General features: G+C 46.3%; 1 protein-coding gene across 1 annotated transcript; it reads left to right on the forward strand.

The window, feature by feature from the left end:
- Positions 1–462: 462 nt before the first annotated feature.
- On the forward strand, positions 463–19,834 carry LOC149328046 (uncharacterized). The gene is made up of 7 exons (XM_089561340.1): positions 463–664; positions 1,217–1,346; positions 1,435–1,685; positions 2,909–2,982; positions 4,807–4,869; positions 18,159–18,233; positions 19,607–19,834. Exons 1-7 carry the CDS (start codon positions 463–465, stop codon positions 19,832–19,834), a joined length of 1,023 nt encoding a protein of 340 aa, XP_089417466.1.
- Positions 19,835–20,097: the final 263 nt, after the last annotated feature.

The following is a 20,097-nucleotide window of genomic DNA, read 5'->3' on the forward strand; positions in this document are numbered from 1 at the left end:
GTTTATTCGATAAATGCATCATTCGACGGCGCATTTTTTAGCTTCAGGGATATATCTCAAGGCAACGGCGCGTGTAACAGGTGCTTGCTTGAGGTACAGGTGGCTTCACTTCACGCAGGAATTCCACGGGGACCGCGCTGGATTTGAACGGCACTGGGAAGTCTGGGAGGCGCGGGCGTGAGGATTTTAGCGCTGAACCTTAGGTCTATCTTCAATTTTGTAACAATTCGCGTTAATTATTTCCCGTGACAGGCATAACGCTAAAGGCCTTGCGCCTGCGTCTCGCGCACTTCCCAACACCGTTCAAATCTAGCGCGCAGGCTGTCAGGTCACGTGGCAGTACGAAGCTCCGCGTGAAGCCAAAGCCATCCGTTTCCTCTTCTACCGCACTCTTCGCAACGGTCTTCGGCTCTTAAGCGTAGCTCAGCCGCTCGCCGCTGTGTTTCTTTGTTCGGATTAACTATGCCTCCTACCGCTCCGACCTACGCGTACGTTGAGTATAAGGATGGCGGCAAGGCGATTGTCGCAACCAGCCTGATCAAGGACTACGCGCCCAGCGATACAAATGATGTAGAAAAAAACAAAAAAGTTTATTGGCGCTCCGAAGCCGCAGGCCGCGAAGCTGAGGAGGGCTACTACGACGGAGACGTCGTCGTCTTGGGACGTAAGTAAATTAATGCAGCATGCCCTTTTTCGAAAATGTAATTTCTCCCTGCTTTGCTGCATGCACTGACTACCTGCACAAATCGGCCAGTGTTATGCTGCGTTTATAATTGCCTTTTGAGAGTGGCAAAGCAACCATGCGTTTTGACCCTTTCCCTATCACGCAAAATGCAGTATACTGTGCCAAATATACCAGAATTTTTTTAGCTCATTTAATAGAGCTTTTGTTTCTGAATAAGACGACATCATTCTTCCAATGCAGCACAAATTTTTCATTACTCAAATTGCGTGAAAAAAAAATTGAATAAAGAAGGCTTCACTGCATTGAAAGGATGCTCTGCGGAAGAGCCTCTTGCAGCATTCCATAGACTATGCAAAAAGAGTATAAAGAAAAAAACATTGTGAAAGGCACGAAAACCAAGCGCATGAATAGCGGCTACTTTGGCTTTCCGCGTGAAGTCTTTCTTGCTTGCTTGTGTGTAGTATTTATTGCAGTGCACTCTTCCTTTACCATGGAAGCAAAAAGAAACGACTACACTTTGCTGTTTCACAGTGACCAAAGCTGACCTGGTTTCAAGGATGGCTAAGCGCCATAAGGCTGTTCCAGATGCTGTGTTTGACGGAAACAGCACTCACGGGCACACAGCGCCCTCCAAGGTGGGGAAGTCATTCTATTATGAAGTGTGCAGCATGCTATAGGTGTGGTATTTATATACTGCATACATTTTTTCCTTCATCTTTTTTTCCCAACTCATTAGGTTGGCCCCAAAGAAAAAAACAAAAATTAGCAGCTGCAAAAAAGGCTGCGATGGCCAGAATAATGAAAAAAAAGCGCAAAGCCCAGTATTCTGAGTCCGACACGGATAGTGATGATGACTGCGAGCTTGTGCCTAAGAGGCTGCTGCATGATGCAGAGCAAAGGGTCAAGGCCCATGAGAAAGAGCTAGAGTCAGTTGAAAGACTCTGGCAGGAGGAGCGGCAACGCAACAGCAGGTTGCAGGACCTCCTGGACAGCCGAATGAGTGAGTGAGATAATGTGCAATGGTATTGCATGGAACAGTTTACAGAAGGAGGCACTCTTTGAGACTAAAGAAATGTCCCTCGCTGACTCAGCCACTCCGTCATCCTTCAGCGGCTGAATACATTTGCAATCCAGTTGTTCCTCCAAGGTGAACACAGCGTGATGATAGTGCTGAATGGTTATGGCGCAAGGGCAGCTCTGGCCTAAGAGTGCCTTGGCACAAGGTAATTTATAGTGTGAAAGCACTATAAATTACCTGCCTGCTTATAGTGCGAAAGCGCTATCAGCAGGCCAGGGGAAAGCTCGTGCCCATTGTGTCACTGGTGGTGCGCGGGGCCTTAAAGATTGAACCCTGCACCTCTTGCATGCAAAGCGGGTTCCAAACCGCTAGGCCACTAAAACTCTAGAAGATGCTTAAGCAGACTGAGATCATCACGTGCAAATGGGCTTTCCAGGATGGCAGTCTGCTGACGGTATCTGGAAGGCAGGACTGGGGGCTTTTTGCAGTACTGACAAAGCTTGCAGTTGTCCACATAGCTCCGGACAGAGAAGTAGGCACCTGGCCAGAAGCGCTGGGGCACGCAGTCATATATCAGGGATATGCTAGCATGACCTGCCGTTGGAGCATCATGGAGCTGTTAGAGGACAGTCGAGCATAGGTGTGGAGCAATGAGCAAGACCTCACTGCTGCCAGGCCACATATTGCATGTGTAAAACGTTGTTCAGGAGCACGAACATGGCAAGGGATGAATTACCACGTTACCAAGGGAGTAGGGATGAATTACCACGTTGAGGGTGGTAATTAATGGAGGGTAGTGGCAGGTCTCCGCGGTATTCAGTTGCAGTGTGGGAGAAGTATGATATAGAAAAGATGCAAACGTCAGCCTCACACTTGCTGTGGGTAGGCAGATCAATGGGCTGACGTCATATACAGCCTGCGTCCTGGTATAACTTCAAGTGTAGTTGTATTGTACACATCTTAAATCAGGGGGAAGGTTCCTGTCTTCTGCATAGCAGTTAGTCTTATTTCCATTTGCTAAGGTGTTTATTTTTAATCAGAGCACTGGCGCCATGACTGTACCAAAGTTTGCCACCAGCATTTTTATTTCCTTTAAATTTGATTCCAAATACTGCATGCTTCATATGCGTATACGCAAATTCTATTGCTTGTCACATTTCTATTAAAATTGGTGCGTCCTTGATATGTGCCCATCATTTCTGCAGAAGCGTTGGAGGCGACCGTCGAGAAGGCCTTGGTGTATGTCAAGGAGCCAGGAAGTCCGAGGCGGCCTGTCAAAGTATGTAGTGTCCTGTGCGGAATGTTTAGGTGGCTTTTTGCTGTTAGTTATTGTGTTGAAAAATAAGATCAAGATGCTGCTTGCCAACACCTTGTACTAATGTTAAAGTGCTGAAGACACAAAGCACAGGAATACAGTGTTTGCAGGTTATAGGTATGCTTCATTTTTTTCTTTGCATAGGTTTTCTTGTCATAAGCATTTATGTGCGTTTATTGGCACTACAGTGTAATGGGAGAAGGTAAACTAATTATTGTACTGTAGTATCTGGTTGTCATTTGCAGTGGTGGTTAGGTGTCTTGAACTGCATAGATTGCCAGGGACGTGTGTTAGGAAGGAATTCCCTGAAATGTATACAGCCTTGGTCAAAAGTTTGTAGCTGTAGGTGTAACCATGCAGTGGGGCATCCTTGGAAGTGCTGCCTTTGGGGGAGTAAGGACGAGATTTCCTCTTACCTCACGAAATTTGCAACACTGGCGATGCATAACAAGCTACATGGCATGGCCGAGAAGCAAACAACTTGGGCTTTGACCTTTTGGCATGAACTACCTGGTTGCTTCCACCTTGAAAGTCAGTGGTTTACAAAGTGCAGCCATGCGCATGCACAGTTGGCAGGTGACAGGCAGGTTGGTATGTATTAACTATTACATAGTGGAAACAAGACGACATAGTTTTTTTTGCAATCTCTAATGAATATGTAAGTAACCTGAGTAGCAGAATTACAGTCGGGGTCGGAGACTTTGGACCCTGAATGTAGTCTTATTCGTGCTCTGTTACAATTAACACCAGCGAACTTGCCACATTACATTTTAGGCGCAAAACTTCCATGACAAGCTAGGCAATCTAAATTAATAAATTTGCTTGCTAGTTTTTAAGTGCTTGCCTGTGTTGTTTTTCACCCGTGGCAGATGTGCTGACTTTACTGCACTTATGTATGGAAGGAATCCTCACGCTAGCTGTGTTGTTTCAGTATAGTACATGCATGTGATACTTGGTTACTGAAATGGAGAAAACCTATGTAGTTCAAGGAGACGAATCCTGATGCCCGTATTGCTTCTCCTTGCCTGCAGTACAAAATATAAAGATTGTGCATGCAGGCAACATGCAACAAAAGGCTGTGTAGAATATGTGGTCAGCTGAGGCCCAGGAACAGAATGCTAAGACTGATACTGCTTGTCAGTGTTCTCGTGATACTGCAGCTGACTGAAGGAATCGATGCTTTCATGAACTATGCTCCACCATCGAGAAAGATGGGAATAAATAAGCACACATAAGCTGAGCTACGTTAATGCCTCCGATTATATTCTACCAGCTCAGAAAGCCCGAAAATGAAGAAAAAAAATGTTGGGCTGATCCCTCCATGTAGCAGTACTAGAGACTTCAAACTGTTCTGCTAGCAAGCCCCCACACACTTGTGAAATGAATGCAGTTATGTACACCTTAATTTTAGGGTCACCAAGTTTGCTGGAAATGTTCAGAAACCGGCCAACACCAGCGCTTGTGGGTTCACCAGCACATCATGAGCAGTTGATGCTGTTTGCACTGCTGTACCTTTTCCTCGCAATAAACATGTGCTCATCCAGTAAGCAGCATGTTGAAGCACTCTTGTAAAGGCTCTGTACTCGGAGGTGGAGGAGCTCATATGCGAAATGAGCTGGTCGTAGTACTGGGTGCGACATTTGAGGCATGCCACAAAGTGCATGTGGCAGCCAAATGATTCGTAAAATGGCTGTCGTAGCACTGAGCCTGCTGACGTGTTAGCCACATGTTAGCCATGTGTTGAAAGTAGTCACAGTTCCAATAACACAGTAGTCTCATATTTTGCAGAATGATGGCGGTCGACATGGTGGCATGGACCGGAGTCCATCACCGTTGCTGTATGAGGATGAGGTATGTGTATATTGAGCTGCTTAACCATTTTTCTACCACAGCCGATTTAGGCTTGTGTGTTTGGTATTGATGACCATTGCAGTTCATTATTGTTAAGTGTCACATTGCTTCAGGGTTGTGACTAAATTGACATGTGGTTTGAATTAAACTGGCACCATGCGACCAATATGGGTGAGGACTGTTCTGCATTGCATTACTTGAGAAATGCAAGAGCTGTACTGCTGTCATTGTTTAATAGGTACATATTGTACAATGTAGAAAATGCAGTGATGGCATACAGCTAGAGCATCTGCCTCGCGTGCAAGCGGAGTGGAGTTTGAACCCCACTGATGTGCAGTTCTCCACTGGGTAAAAAAAAGACAGCATAAGAACCAATGAAGTGGTCAGTGCAGCCTTTAGCCTTTGAGGAGCCCGTGGTGAAACACGCCATGATCGGCGACTGGTGGACTACGTCTCGGCAAAGTTTTGTGTCTCGTGTCGCCTATTTGCATTAGAAAATGAAAAACAAGACTCAAACCTAAGAAATGGTAATACAGAAGCAAACTCGATGCCGCAGCTTGTCCAAGAGCGCCTACTTGAATTCTTGGGCGCAGGTTCAAAACATCAGTCATATATGACCGGTGGCATGTGGCATGGTAAGGAAAGAGTTAACTGCATGGCTCATTCATACCTTATGTTGAAGCAGTGTGTCTGCTGTGGGTGCACCTGGAGCACACTTTAGTTTGGTTATGTCAGTTTGTTCTTGCTGTGTGTAATAAACATTTTGTTGGGGCATTCTGTACAGGACATTTTTGTCCCACCAAGTCCAGAGGCCACTCCCAGCAAGCTTGTCTTAGCTGTTTCGCCATCAAGCGTGTTGCAGCCTGGCTGGGTGGTTTCCTCTATTCTGGCCCAGCATCCAGGCAGCATCAAACAGCCTCAGGTATCACAGACCTTATTTACGCACTTGTAGAATTTCTTCAGTTCCTTTACATTATCATCTCTTTTAAGCATACCTCAGCACCCACATTTCCGATCAGAAAAACATCAGTAGTGTATCCATGGAATAATTATCAGTCTTGCTAATTAGCTTGATGTTTCCGGTTGGTTGGTTTGGTTTATTGGGGTTTAACGTCCCAAAGCGACTCAGGCTATGAGAGACGCCGTAGTGGAGGGCTCCGTTTAGTGTCCCTTTAGTGCTGTGCATAACCATCATCTTGTGCACTGCTGGTCTGCAAGCATTTTCAGTCATTTGCCAAGCATTGGCACGTGCACTAATTGTTCAGTTTGTTGCCATGAGAGATGGAAGTCAAAAGTATTTTGACAGCAGGTGACATGCTTCCTTTCCTGTTAACTGCATGACTCATTCATAAATATGCCAGCAGCATTGTTTACTGTGGGTGCACCTGTAGCATGCTTTGTTGCGGTTCTGTCATTTTGTTTCGGAGTGCACCTCTTGAAGGCACCCGTTCCTGGTTTGTGTGTCAGCATTGCAGCTGGCATCATTGCAACTCACTGAGTGAATTAGGAGCACAGCTTGGGATGAAAGTGTGGTGATGGCAAAGAGATTGTGAGAAGGACAGAGAAAGAGGAGGCTAGTGCGAGAGCATAAATTTTGAGGAGGAGGTTACAGTGAGAATAGGTAAAAGCCTACCCTCTGTAGCATCTGCAGCGGCAGCTTCTGAGAAATGCACTGTCCAACGAGAGGCTCAGCGGCAGTGGACCACTGTGCACACTACCCACCCCTGTTTGGCATTGCATGTTCTGCGATCGCTGATGGTTCAAATAGTAGAGCAGCTGCGCTAAAAAATTGCATTACCAAGAATCCTAATTGCCGGCTCATTGTTTTGCATGTGTAGCAATCAGTTTGCTGGGTTATTTTCAGGGCTTAATTTTGGCACAGAGCCCTCAAGCCGCTGTGAACGAAGCGGCCACAGCTGGGCCGTCCGGGGTGCCACACCCTTCAGCATGTGTCCAGCGTCCAGGCGGCATTGTGCAGCCCCAGGTACTACAAACTTGATTTGTGCAGTTTTAGAATTGCTCCAGTTCCTTTTCTTATAGTGTTGTGGGCATGCTCAAAATGCCAAGCTTATTTTTTTTTTGCTGAATGATGGGTACTGCAGCATAGACTGCAGAGGATGAGACTGAAAAAATGCTTCACTTTTGTTTACTGTAGCATCGCACGCATTCAAGTGGAATGTGAGGGTTAATGTTTCTTGCATCTTGGGTAGGGCAGACGCACAGCAGACGGCCATTTTTCATCTCCTTGCACGCAAGGATGTTTTCATTTTTCTTCATTGAAGTGCTGTCAGTAGGCTGTGGGTGTCAGTTCATTGTTATTGGATATTCTTCACAAGGGACAACACAATGAGTATTCCTGCTGTGGTGTCTCTCTATGCATCATATGCCTTGTGTGTAAGCGTTGTAGAACATAATGCAACGCACACCTTGTGGCTAGGCCAAATCTCAACCGTGTGCTCGGCAGCAAAGTGTTTTAACCAGTGCGGTGCTGCTGTTAGTCATAACGTTTTTTAATACAGTTCTCATTGGGAAGCTCTTAGTTTCCCCAAGTCATCAACATCATGTTGATAGCTAGCTGTAGGGATCAAGAAACTGTTAGTGAGGGTGGCTAATTGGAGTGAATTTTGGGAAACATTTTAATGGAGTAAGGGGAACCATGAGAAGGTACACAGACCGCTACTCTAAAATTTTGCTGGCGTGTCACCAGAGTTCTCTTGTTTTCCATCCTTTAGTGCTGAAATATGACTGAGAAGTCGGATTGCACAAAATATGTCACACTGAGGTTGAATCTGAGTCGCAACTCTTCATGTTTTCAGCCGCATGCATGCTGCATGGTGAACATGTTTTTCTGACTGGACCTTTAAGGCGGGGGTACCACGGCGGCCATCTTGGACAAGACGTTAGTTCAACCACCAGGGCGGCTCCACTTGTCCGTGGAAGCGAAAAAGCGCTCCTCCGAGACGGTCTGGTCCTCCTCTCTGCGCTACCTTGACCTCCTCTCCCTCGCGTTGTGGCAGAAGGAGGCGGTTAGTCACGGAGGGGGGATAAACGCCACAACAATGACGACCGCGCTCGAACGTGTTTGGCACACCCGTACTGCTTCTTTCGCCCCTACGCACCCCTTGGCGGCCCTGCCATGGTGCCTGGCGATTCTTTTTTAGGAGGCACTATTTCGAATGTGGAAAGTCTCCATATCTTTGACATTTACAGAAATTATATTTTGTTTCCCTTTTTTCCAGAGATGTACACATTGTTTTATAGTTATTCTTTTCTCACGACCCTGAATAATTTGATGACTAGCAGCGGCAGCCACGGCAAGCAATATAACAAAATAAAGCTTCGTAGGTTCCACTGGAATCCAAAACAAAGGGCCACAAGACATCTATGGGCTATGGCCTTCGTAAAACAATATGGATGATGTCGAGATGGATGCAGCGGAATAGTAGATGACCTCTTGGTTTCAAAGGGCGGTTTCCATGTGTGTTGTCACAGCCTTTTCTGCTGTTAAAGGCGCGTGGTGCGTAGCTTGTGTGCTATTGATTACCGTTCGCCATGCAGACGTTTATTTCGCAATTCCAGGAAAAACACCTGCAGTGAAACATCAACCCGGGATTTCGATGCATGGCGAGTGTTTTTATTGTTTACTCACACACTGCCAGTGCTATGTAGAATTCTAAGAGAAAGCTGATATGGTAACAGTAAATAAGAGAAAATGGGCAGAATAAGGCATATCAGAATGGTACAAACATATTGCGTTCAAGTACTAATGTTGTTGGGTTAGTAGCTGCGGAGAGGAAAAGAAAGCAATGTCACAGTGTGTTAGCTCCCTTCATCTCCCACCCGTTCCCGATAATAGCTTGGGAGAGGTAGTCTGTGACGTTGAGATACGTTGGAAATAATGCTGATTTTCTTTTTTTCCGTCCGCGCATCCATGCATGATAACAAAAATCCCGAAAGCGCTTACGGCCGCAGCCGGCAACATTCTTTTCGTTCACTTTTTATTGTCAAATAAACTGCTACCACCACCAAGGTTCGAAAAACGAAAAGGAAACACTGGCTGTGAAACTTCGACTGGAGACTGCGGGACATAGCTGGAAAGAGCTAATAAGTACTCATTACAATCGCGTCGAGTTTCTCCCTACTGTGGCCTTAGCATAGCATTTCCATCCATTCATTGGAACTGCATTTTGTAGCCACACGAGGCAACGTTCCTGCTTTTGTGATATCGTTAGTGATCAGCACGAAATTGTGATATTCCAACAGTTCTAATTCCCTGCTGTCTTGTGAACACGGATGTGAGCGTGCGGCAGCATCTGTCTAGAAAATAAGCGATCGAATGTGGATATTGCACTACCCCCCCCCCCCCCTCCCATCTTCTTGTACTGGCACTGTTTGTGCAGTAAATTTGTATAGTAAAAGGCTCATTTTTTCTCCATTCCGGGGAATGCGGGAAGTCAAAACTATACGCACCGTGGTAGTCCTCTAGCTGATGTCCGCAAAATCAGTGGACTTTTGCTTTCACGTCACTTTTCAACTGAAATCGCTTCTGCTGCTCTGTTTCGTTTGCTCTGTTTGGTGTTTGCCCTAGCATAAGAAAACATTTTGTGCTCACCCTGAGGTCTGGGGCGAATCGATCCTTGCACAATTAGTGAATTTCGGCGATAGGTAGCGGAAATTCGCAGATCTGGCCTCCCAGTGGTCTGCATTGTCCAGGAGCCGATGCGAAATATATGGCGGCGTTTCAAGACAGCGCTTCTCAACCGATGAGCCATAGCGCGAGGCAGGGGTGCAAGATCCTGTCTTCGCCCTAGGATAATCATCTCTGGCCGCCTCCTGTCTCGCTACTCACAGCGTTCCCTGTGCTCCTTCAAACACGGAGCGCCCGGTAGCTCTCTCGCTGAAAAAAAAAAATCTTTTAGAATAGCTGTGGAAACTGCGCAACGACACCGGTTGTCAGAGCGTCAGCCAACACAGGGCATTCGTCCCGTGGATACATAAGCCCGACAGAAGTCGAGTTCAGTCCGCATTTTGAGGGAATGCGAAAAAAAATCGAGGAAGAGAGTAGAGGAGTCTCGATTTTCCTTCTCAAAAGTTGCTCTTTCGAATACTGAGCTCGACCTGCACCCTGACCGCATTTCTTTTGATCGTGATAGTACGTTCAAAAAAGCGCTTGAGTAAGAGGCCTCAAGGGTCCAACTGCAAATTTTGCAGTAACACTTATTTCGTCGGTCGTGTTCAAAAAACTGCGCGGAAAAATACCCAGGAAGCGAGAAATAAATACGCCAACTGGCAGTACGGTTTTCTTTTTTTACTTTTTCGCGAAGTGTTTCGTCACCTGATGCGCTAACCCCTGCACCTTGGCAGCGACACGCGGTACGCCGGAGTCTCTAATGTCAAGTGCGAGCCATCTTGGCCCGGCACAACAGCATACTCGATATCCGTAGCGACAACTATTTTTCTGAAGAAACATGTCTGTTCCAAAAGAAACAACAGTGGAACGAAGGCATAAATCTAAACAGATCATATCAACATTTTGAAAAAATATCATCTACCAACCACGCGCACGGATGTCGAACCTGCTTCTTCAGCCACACCTGACTGTATAGTTGTTATAAAGGTTATTCACGTGACAAAAGCGTGATAAGCCACTTGCAAAGAAAATTTGATAATGGCATCCACTCCAGAGGCACACGAGGGGCATAGTTTGTCAGTACCCTCCAGATAATGCCTTCTGAAGAAATGAGCACTGTTAGGGCACCCCTGTTGGCACCCTCATTTTTTGTACGATGTGCACGATACAGCATGATTGATTCGAGTGGAGAACACCCGTTTCCAAAGCTCTGCCTTGTTAGCCCTGCGTGACAAACGCCCTTGCAGTGTATGTCCCGTACTACATAAACCTCGTGTGTCAAAAACCCCGTGCCAGAAAGCTTGCGACAAAAGCCTCGTACCAAAACGCATTTGCCCAGCAGTGAGTTTGGCGAACACACTACCACGGCCGCTCAATGGAGGCTTCCATTGAGCGGCCGTGACACTACACTTGGTCCGGCAAGGCGAGTGTGTAGTCTCAGCAGCCGTGCTCCACTGTACCGTGCTCCGCGTCAACCCCCCGCAGTTGTTGACGGAGCAAGCGTCGTTCCTGGAAAGAAACGCGCAACGCAACGCTTCACCACGACGGTGAGAGCAAGGGTTGGGTGCCGCGCTAAAGATTTTTATTACAAACCCCACTGCGCCCAGGGCGGGTGCGCCCTGACAACTTGTACCCACTCCCCGCAGCAGAGGCACACAGGTCTGTCTCCTCTTTCTAGCCTGGCCTTGGCTGCAGAAGAACCTTGGATTGGAACGGCCGCATGTCAATCGCCTTTGCAAAACATCAGCTTCGCAGAACTGTGAAACCCCCTCCCTATTGTAAGCAGCGTGACGTCAAAAAGTTGTGGCCCGGTTGGCAGAACTGACAACTTTTGGTTCTGAGCAGGTGTTGTTGGTCCCGAGGGCTCCTTCGCCGCCTTTCTATCCCGATTCGAGACGCCTCGCCTGCCCTCACAGGATAGAAGAGGGGAACGCTTGCGCTGAATGACTTAGGGCAGGTGGCAGGAGCGCGCTCCAGGCGCCAGTGAATCCGGCCGGTGCCTCATAATAGACCTCTCCCTGATGTAAACAGTGTGACGTCAAAAAGGTGTGCCCCGATGGGCAAAATCGTCGACTTTCGGTTCTGAACCGGTTTTTCAGGTGCCGAGCATTCCCCCACCAGCTTTGTTCCCTGATTCGAAACGCCTGGCAGCCTTTCTTCTCCCAGTGTGAGCCTTCTCGGTACGGCGCATGTTTTGCCCATCGGACCAGAAACACGTGCGTTGATGACGTGTGTCTTGAAGGAAGTCAGTTTTCTTTGCACGTGTTGGCCTGTATGCAAATCTGTATGCGCAGTCGCGTTTTTTTTTCTTTTTCAGGTGAGAAAAATGCAAAGTCTAAGATGTGTATCCCAGAAAATAGTGAAAACATTTTTTTCCTGCCAACTTGAAGGAGCGAAAATTGCTAATTGATCACGTGCACTCAGTGGAGCAGATTGTCAATGAAACGCTGTTACCTCAATGGAGAAGTGTGTGTCCTAAGTGAATCAACTTGAAATTCGAGGCCAATACAATGGGGTTTTGTTACGTTTTGCGCTAATAATAATAAACACAATCTTTATGCGAGCATAAAATGAAGTGCCTCTAAACAGATATGCGAAGCTGAGGAGATTACCGCGCATGCGGAAACACTTTATTTGCAGAGCCATAGCTATATGTGCTCATTCATGTGCAAACAAACATTTTGACTTAGAAGTTACATTCAGCCAGAGCAATGCCTACTCCCGTAATATCTTAGAATTTCATGAAATATTGAGGAAAATAGATGTGTGTGTAAATGATGGCAGATTTTTTTCACGTTTCATGACCATGCACACAAAAGCAACCGCTGTGGCAAATGCTATTTCAAGGCCGGAATGCGAAGACAATGCAAGCATGCTGCTGCTGTATGCTTTTTTGTAAACAAGCATGAGGAACCGTCCTGAGCAAGAGGCTGAAGCGTTCGTCAGTCTGGTAAAATGTAGAGTTCCGGCCCCTTCCAATTAGGTTTTCATAACCACGCTAATGAAAATCTGGTCGTAAATGTTTATCAGCTAGACGAGCACAATTTTGAAAATATTTATGGTCTTTCTTCTAATTTGTGAATACGGATCGACACTAACGTCATTTTATGTTCCCCGCTTTGTAAACCAGGTCGAAAAACAATTTGCGATGTAAAACCTGCTTCCCACATAACCTTGCTGAATTATCCTGAAGTCCTTGATGGTGTTGGTGAGAAGGCTTCGAAATCTGCTTAAAAATAGCTCTTAGACGAAATGTTTTCACCAATGTCATCCACAGACCACGCAGCCAAAGGACTTCATACCGGTTTCCAAGAAATTTCACCGGAAGCTCTCGGCCCCTCGTGTTCACGGAACTATCCTGAGTAGTAGTAGTAAGTGGCTTTTATTGCAAATGCAAAAGAAGGTAAAAGGATTCTTGCCAGCCCCGGCATCTGCTATCATGTCTAGAAGCACCTGAGCTGGGGCTGGGGGATGGAAATGGAAAGCGAGATGACAGTGAAGGGGAAAACAAAGGGTAGAGAGAGAGGGAAAGAGGGAATACCTTCCCACCTGCTTGTATTTCCATTACGCGAGGCTATACAGCCAGTGGGAAGGACCGCGAAAAGTTTCAGCAGCCTCGCGTTGCCGGCGACCTGACACGTGAGGCGTGCACTTCGGGAGAGGGCGACCGCGCTCTCTCTCTCTCACACACACTTACACTACGCTCGCCCGCTCCGCAAGCTCCCCTCTCACTCGCATGCACCAAGCTGCCCCGCACGCCCGCAGCACAATTTTCTCCATTCTTGACCGGAGCGGAATTCCAGCCATGACTAACAATGAGGGACACCACCCCTTTTGAGCACCCGCGAGCAGATTGGCACGTGCACATAGAGGAAGTGCCAGCGGTGCGAGCAGCAAGCCCACCATAGCAGACTTCCATATTTATGCAACTCACCTACTCGTATCTAGACACTACACGCGCATTCGTGCAGCGCCATGCGCAGCAAATGTCGCTGTACTATTGCGGAGCAGCTCTTCCCGAAACCGCACCATTTACAAGAGCTAGTTTTGAATCGTAATACCCTGTAGCCGAGACTGACAACTGATTGCATTTCTAGCGATTTTGGTATCCGTGGTTTGCACACCGCTGAGGAAAAGTACTGGTATTTTATGCAGTGCAAACAATGGCAAGAGATGCTGGCATTGTTTTTGCTGCATTGTGCGCATGCATATCACCAGCTACGCTCCCATATACCTTTCAAGAATGTTATCCGTGCATTCTTTTTTTCTTGCACTGTGTGATTGACATATAATTTTGGGGGCATGCTTTTCATTCACTACAATGCTAGTGAAATCGCACTGTCCACACATGCACTTCGCCAGTGGTAGAGGCAGAAGCAGAAGGCTTCATTCACTTCCATTGATGTGCATTTTCAAAAGACAAACGCATGTTCCTTATAAAAACAGGACCATTTTATTGCAACATCTGCTAAGCACGCTCAGATGCCTTGCACAACTCCCCCACACATCATGGTGGCTGCCTGCAAGCAAACAAGTCCATACCAATGTCATATGTGAGTCTATTTCCAGGAAGTGACAGGAAATGTCAATGCTCAAAAGTGGGTATTAGCTTGTTCTTTACTGCTCAACCATTGCAGTTACTTTCCATTGACTTAGTGTTTCAGTAACACACAAAGACATATGCTTACCTCCCGTCATACAAAAATGTGAGGGCAGTAATGGAAAAGGAAAGAAAATATGCGCCTAAACATAGCAAGTGGACTGAAAAGTCCTTACATACCTCTAAGTAATTTGCTGCCACTGTAACAATGAGAGCAGATATGTTAGGATAAAAGCCTGCTGAGCACGACAGAAACATATTCTGCTTACGCCATACAGGGTGATAGAAAGCTGCTGGAACAATGATACACTGCTTGTTTTGATGTCACCAGCAGTTCACGAAGAAAAAGCTTACCAGCAGAAGGCTGTATCCATTACACACAAGCAGAAAAATGTGAGCTGTGAGGTTGAATATCATTTGAAAGTGTATATTGATACTGTGCTTCCAAGGAAAGTGAACGCCACAAGCGGGCTAGTAGCAAAAGAAAAGACGCAGCTATAGAACAGAAGAAAGGAAAGTAATGGGCAGGCATAAGAAGTACAACATGTCCAACTAAGCTATACTTGGGAAAAAGAAACAACTCAACAGTGCCGTTGCAACGCACATATAAAAGCCCCACATTTTTGAAAATATAAAGCGGAAAAAAATGAAAACACACTGTTTCATGTTTCATATAGCAGCGATCTCAATGGTTATATTTGAAAGTCAATTAGAAACATATTTAGAGTGCATTCATCCACAAATGTGCTTCAGCGCCTTTTCAGCTAAGGAAAACACCCAACTCAAGGAGGGCTGTGTAGCTTTCAAGCATTTGTATGAAACAAGTGATAAGTTTATAGCAAAAATACCCTCTATAATTATTTCACCTAACATATACTCACCTACGAGGCCATAACAGGAGGGCGTAAAGAAAAACTATATTGTTGCAAAAGAGCAAACGACTAGGCGAGGTCTGATGGTCTGCAGCGGCAAGTCTTCAGGGAGTGCAGACATGTTGCATGCCATTTTGAAAATACAGTACCAGCTTTTTTTCCAGCGCTAGATGTGGTGCGTATAAAAATTAGGCTCCCTGTCAAATTAGGCTCCCCGTGCTGCCTAATGCCACTCGCATAGAAAGGTGTCCATCCCCCCACAACGTAAACTGCCGCTTCCACACACTGCGAGCTCCTAAGGAGCTCAGGAGGAATGCAAAACGCAAACGCGAAATGTTTTGCGCAATACAGAATCAGCAGGTGATTTTATCGCCCTGTATAAGCTGTAGTATATTTTTAGAAATGCCAACAGTTTATAGACTTACTTCAGAGCGGAGTGAAGAAAAAAATTCCATCTGCCACATCTGGGATACAACCCGCGACGTGCGCATGCTCAGGACGAGAGTCGTCATATAGGTACATAAAATATCCCTCAATGCCCTCTGTGACTTTTAAAACTCATCGCCTATTTCTTAACACAAGCCCCTCAACTCTCCAATTTAGAGCCACTTCTAAAGGACCCCAGCTAAGGAACAAAGAATTATGCAGCAGATTTCTGCACTCGCCTTACGAAATGTCACAGTGCCGTGACACTCGTAATCTTGCACACGTGTTCATGAAAAACCGCACTCGATAACACACACTACGAGGTAGCTCACGCATGCGACACAGGTACAGTTGGGACTTCAATGCACATACTAATAACAAAATTGCGGTCCGAATGACTCACCTGCGTTCGGCCCTGACATTAGCCATGCGCGTACGAAGCTTTGTCATTGTCGACCTTTTGCACTGAAGGTATCGCCGCCGATTCCCCATTTGACACTTTTTACACACAAAAAAGCTGGCAAGATAACGTGATAAAAAATTACCGACGATTACGTTACTTCCTAATGCGAAATTTGAGCGCAGCAAATAAGCTGTTTCACCTTTTCGATAGATTAAGGCAAAGAAATCGAGCAACACATGTATGCACTATCACAGAATTTTTTTTTTTAGCAGACGGAGGACTTCCATCGGTCGTCTCGCTCATGGCTCAGAAAGAACTGGCAGATAATTTCGCAGTGGCGAACGGCAGCGGCAATTTCGGCTCGGGCGGTGCACATATACAGATCCGCCGCCACCGATCTGGCTCTCTGATTGCCACCGCACAGGGCGAACGGCAGCGGCAATTTCGGCTCGGGCGGTGCACATATACAGATCCGCCGCCACCGATCTGGCTCTCTGATTGCCACCGCACAGGGGTTGCATTGGAGGAGGAGCGAAGAAAGGAATTAAGTTCGAGCCGGCGCTTTGACAACCGGAGACTCGCAGGAAGAGGGGGGAGGGGGGCGGCGTGTACACCCAGCGGCAAACGATGGGGGCAGAAGCGCGCGCAGCAAGCGGACAACACGATAAAGGGAGGAGGGAAGAGATAGCAGCGACTGACTGATGCCGCTGACGCCGATAGTGAGTCAACCCCAGCTGCGGATGAAAGGGGGGCGGAGCTGGTTACGAGGCCGACGACAAGGCCGACGACGACGCGAAACCCAGGAACGGACGCCAAAGAGCTGCGCTCTAAAAACGGCGCTGCACATAAATACAAAAGCACAGTAAAAAAAACACCAACAAGCAAAACAGCACGATACGCCGATGAGAGCCTGCTGAGCAGCCGAAGAAACGACCGCCTTGCTTCAAAATGTTTGACAGCGCCACTGTCGTTGACCGGCGGAACTCCATTGTTGAGTCAAAACGCCCGCGAGATTCAAATGCAGCAGCCCCGTCGACCAACAAAGCGGGCGAGTGCGAGCTAACATGAGTCATTTATCATACCCAAATTTACATCACTGGTAGTATTAAGACCAGCGACTTCAGTTCCTGTCAAAAAAGCCTGGAATATAGCAGCGATCTTTCTCGCTGGATGTATTTTGCGGAGGTTACGGCGCACAAAAAGTGGCGCAATTGAATGGCGCAGTACTACCGTTCTGTTTGTGATAGCGAAATGCCGACTTGAGAGGATTTGGAATATTTCATAAATATTTCGTGTGCCGAATTTGTTCCCTATACGACGTTTACTTGCTTCTACAACTCAGATAAAAAAAGCGCAGTTTCTAGGTTACGACCAACTTTGAACAATGAAAACTAAAAAATTATGACATGTAGCTCAATCAAATTTTCAAGAATTAACAACATGGGTACTATCTACAATCCTGCTAAATATGTTTGTGATTTATGAATTGGACTAGGAGTTATTAATGCGTCATTCTTTTAAATTTCACACTTATTTATGGCACCAGTTCTAAATAACTACCCAATATAACTCAATAACTTGCCTGTGAGGTTCTCGAGTCACACTTCATCTAAAAGCTGCAGAAACAGTTTTCTTTTCGGAGCAGTAGTTTTCGTAAACAGCAAAGCAAACGAAGGCAAGTCGAGCAAAAATATCGTTTTATGCCCCTCGCTCTTTTGCTCACTGCTATTACACTAACGTGAATAGCTTTTAGCGACACATACCATCGCAAAGAAGATGCAATTATCTTTACAATGCGCTCAATATCATTTTTCTAGCGCAAACGGATGAGCCACACCGCTCACACAAACATGACAAAAAACGGCTGCTGACCGCCGCTAGCGTGGTACCGCCGCCTTAACGAGCATTTGGTTATAGGTGCAGCAAGCATTTACATTTTGCACAGATGAATAAAATTTAAAACAAGAAAATGAGTTTACAGCACTTGTGCTACTCATCAAGCCACAGTACTTGAGTAGCTGTGGTGGCTATTAAAGTTCCTTTGTTTCGGTCCCTGCAAACAGATTTTTATTTTTTACCTTAGTGCACTTATCTGTACATAAGTGTTTGCTTGTGGTCATCAGCTTAGCCAAACAATTTGCAGCTTTCTCAGCTGCTGAAGTTTATATCAGCCTCTTTGGCCTAGTATGCAGTGCATTTACTTTTACAATTTGCTTCCAAGACTGCATTCTCTTTTTTCAAAAGTTTAGCTTTAGAGTTGTATGCACATAGTCAGCATGCTAATACACTGTTTACACTTGGAGGCTTGTTGATTTAAAATGCAGTTAGTGTTAAATGAGCTTTTGCAATCAATTTCAGAAGCCTGCTCCAGCTGTAATGCCCGTTTTAGCTGCGAGCTCAAGTGTGGAGCTGTTTGGTGCCGTTGATGGAAAGGTAGGCTGCATTCGTGGAGTTTTACTTGTACTGCTTGATTATAGCATTATTGTGACCACTGCGAGGCGAAATTCTGGAGGCCCGTGTACTGTGCGATGTCAATGCGCGTTAAAGAACCCCAGGTGGTGGAAATTTCCGGAGCCCTCCACTACCTGATAGCCTGAGTCGCTTTGGGGCAGTACACACCCATAATCCAAACCTAAACCAAACAAGAAGAGAAGACTTCAGTGCTGATTTGCACAGTAGGTAATTATAGAAGTAGTGGTAATACTGGAGGCACCAGGGAAAGGAAATGCCAGCTACTACCAAAGAGAATAAGGGTAAGCAGTGCTGAAGGAAAGCAAGCCGGAGAGGATAAAGTAACTAGATTTCTGAACATCAGCCAATGTATTTTGTGCTAGGAACGCCTGCAGCTTTGGTCATAATATACCTCATAACTGACCATAGACTGGTGAACTCATGAGTTGACTCACTAGGGCTCACTAGGTGCACATTCAGATTATAATCTGAGTCGTGAGTGTGTCTGGGCTGATGTTCAGATAATGGTCTGTGTTTTCGCGATGACGGCATGCACATAGTTTTTTATTTTTTCCTTGTTTGCTGGCTGTGGAGTGGAGGAGTGATTTACTGCCGCAACCAAGCATGTTTGAGGGTGAGGCAGCTTGGTGATGTCGGCGAGGGACCGCAGAGGATTCTGTGGAAGCAAGGAGGACGGCGTTTTGTTCTTACCTCGTTGCTAGTTTAAGCGGGTGCAGGTGTAGTAACGAGCCGCATGGGGATGTATCGAAAGCTTTGTCAGAGTTTCAGCATGCAGCTGCACGGGGGGTAGTGGCCCTTTTTTGTGAGTCTCAGTCGGATCAGGGGTGCGCCACTTAGGCACCACACAGAGCCTACTGTGTCTTGAATTGAAACAGGCGAGCGAGCCCAAATGAGTCGTGAGGCAAATGAGCGAGTGAATTCATGAGTCGTGACTCAAAATGAGAGGCTGAGCCCAATTGAGTTGGGACCCCGGATGAGTCATCAGTTAAGTCAGTCCACATGAGTTGTGCTGCTTAGATGAGTTGAGTTCATGAGTGAGTGAGCCCATAAGTTGACTAAACTTTTGTGAGTGAGCATTCATCATTTTACTGAAGTATGTGACTGACAGTGGCTGAGTAGTATCTTTCAAAATTTTGTTTAACAGCTGTCTTCTGCCTGGTGAGCAGGAGAGATAATTTTCTGGTGTATGGTGGCAGGCAGAGGTGACACATGGTAGGGATGTTTGTAGGCCAGTAGGAGAGCCCTTTGTCCAGTAGTGGATGCAAACGGGGCTGATAATCATAGTGAATGGTTTAATTCACATTGATTATATGCATGCTTTTATCTTTTTTTAGGTCTACCTTGGCGGTAGATGTTTCATTGATGAAGAACGCTGGGCCTGGCTGCAGCAGTCCAAATCTGACAACATGTTTACTCGGCAGCTGATGAGAACACTGTGGGAAGAAAAAGAACTAAAAAACCGGAGTGTGACAGGGAGGGCGTGCCCGAGGAAAGTCCACGCCGGAGCTGAAGCGAAGCCTGCTCTGACTCCAGAGAAGTTGGGCGCAGTCCGGGGTGAGTAGTCTATACAGTTTTTTAAAATCATTTCGTGCAGTGCGTCAGAGGCACGGGAGCTCACCTGCCAAGCCCATGGTCACTGGAGTTAATACCATGATGCGACAGAGGTCGCATTTTCTGGTGACAGAAAGCAAAAATGCTTGTGCACTATCAACAGATGTTAGCGGATTCCAGATTGTTCAGCTTAATTGGGAATTGAATATGCTATCTGTTATAGCTCGTGTGCAGCTGTGGGATTTATTAGATTTCACATATCATTTAGTATACC

Source organism: Amblyomma mixtum, chromosome 9 (assembly GCF_055824585.1).
Source record: "Amblyomma mixtum isolate Tamu chromosome 9, ASM5582458v1, whole genome shotgun sequence".
NCBI classification, from domain to species: Eukaryota; Metazoa; Arthropoda; class Arachnida; order Ixodida; family Ixodidae; genus Amblyomma; species Amblyomma mixtum.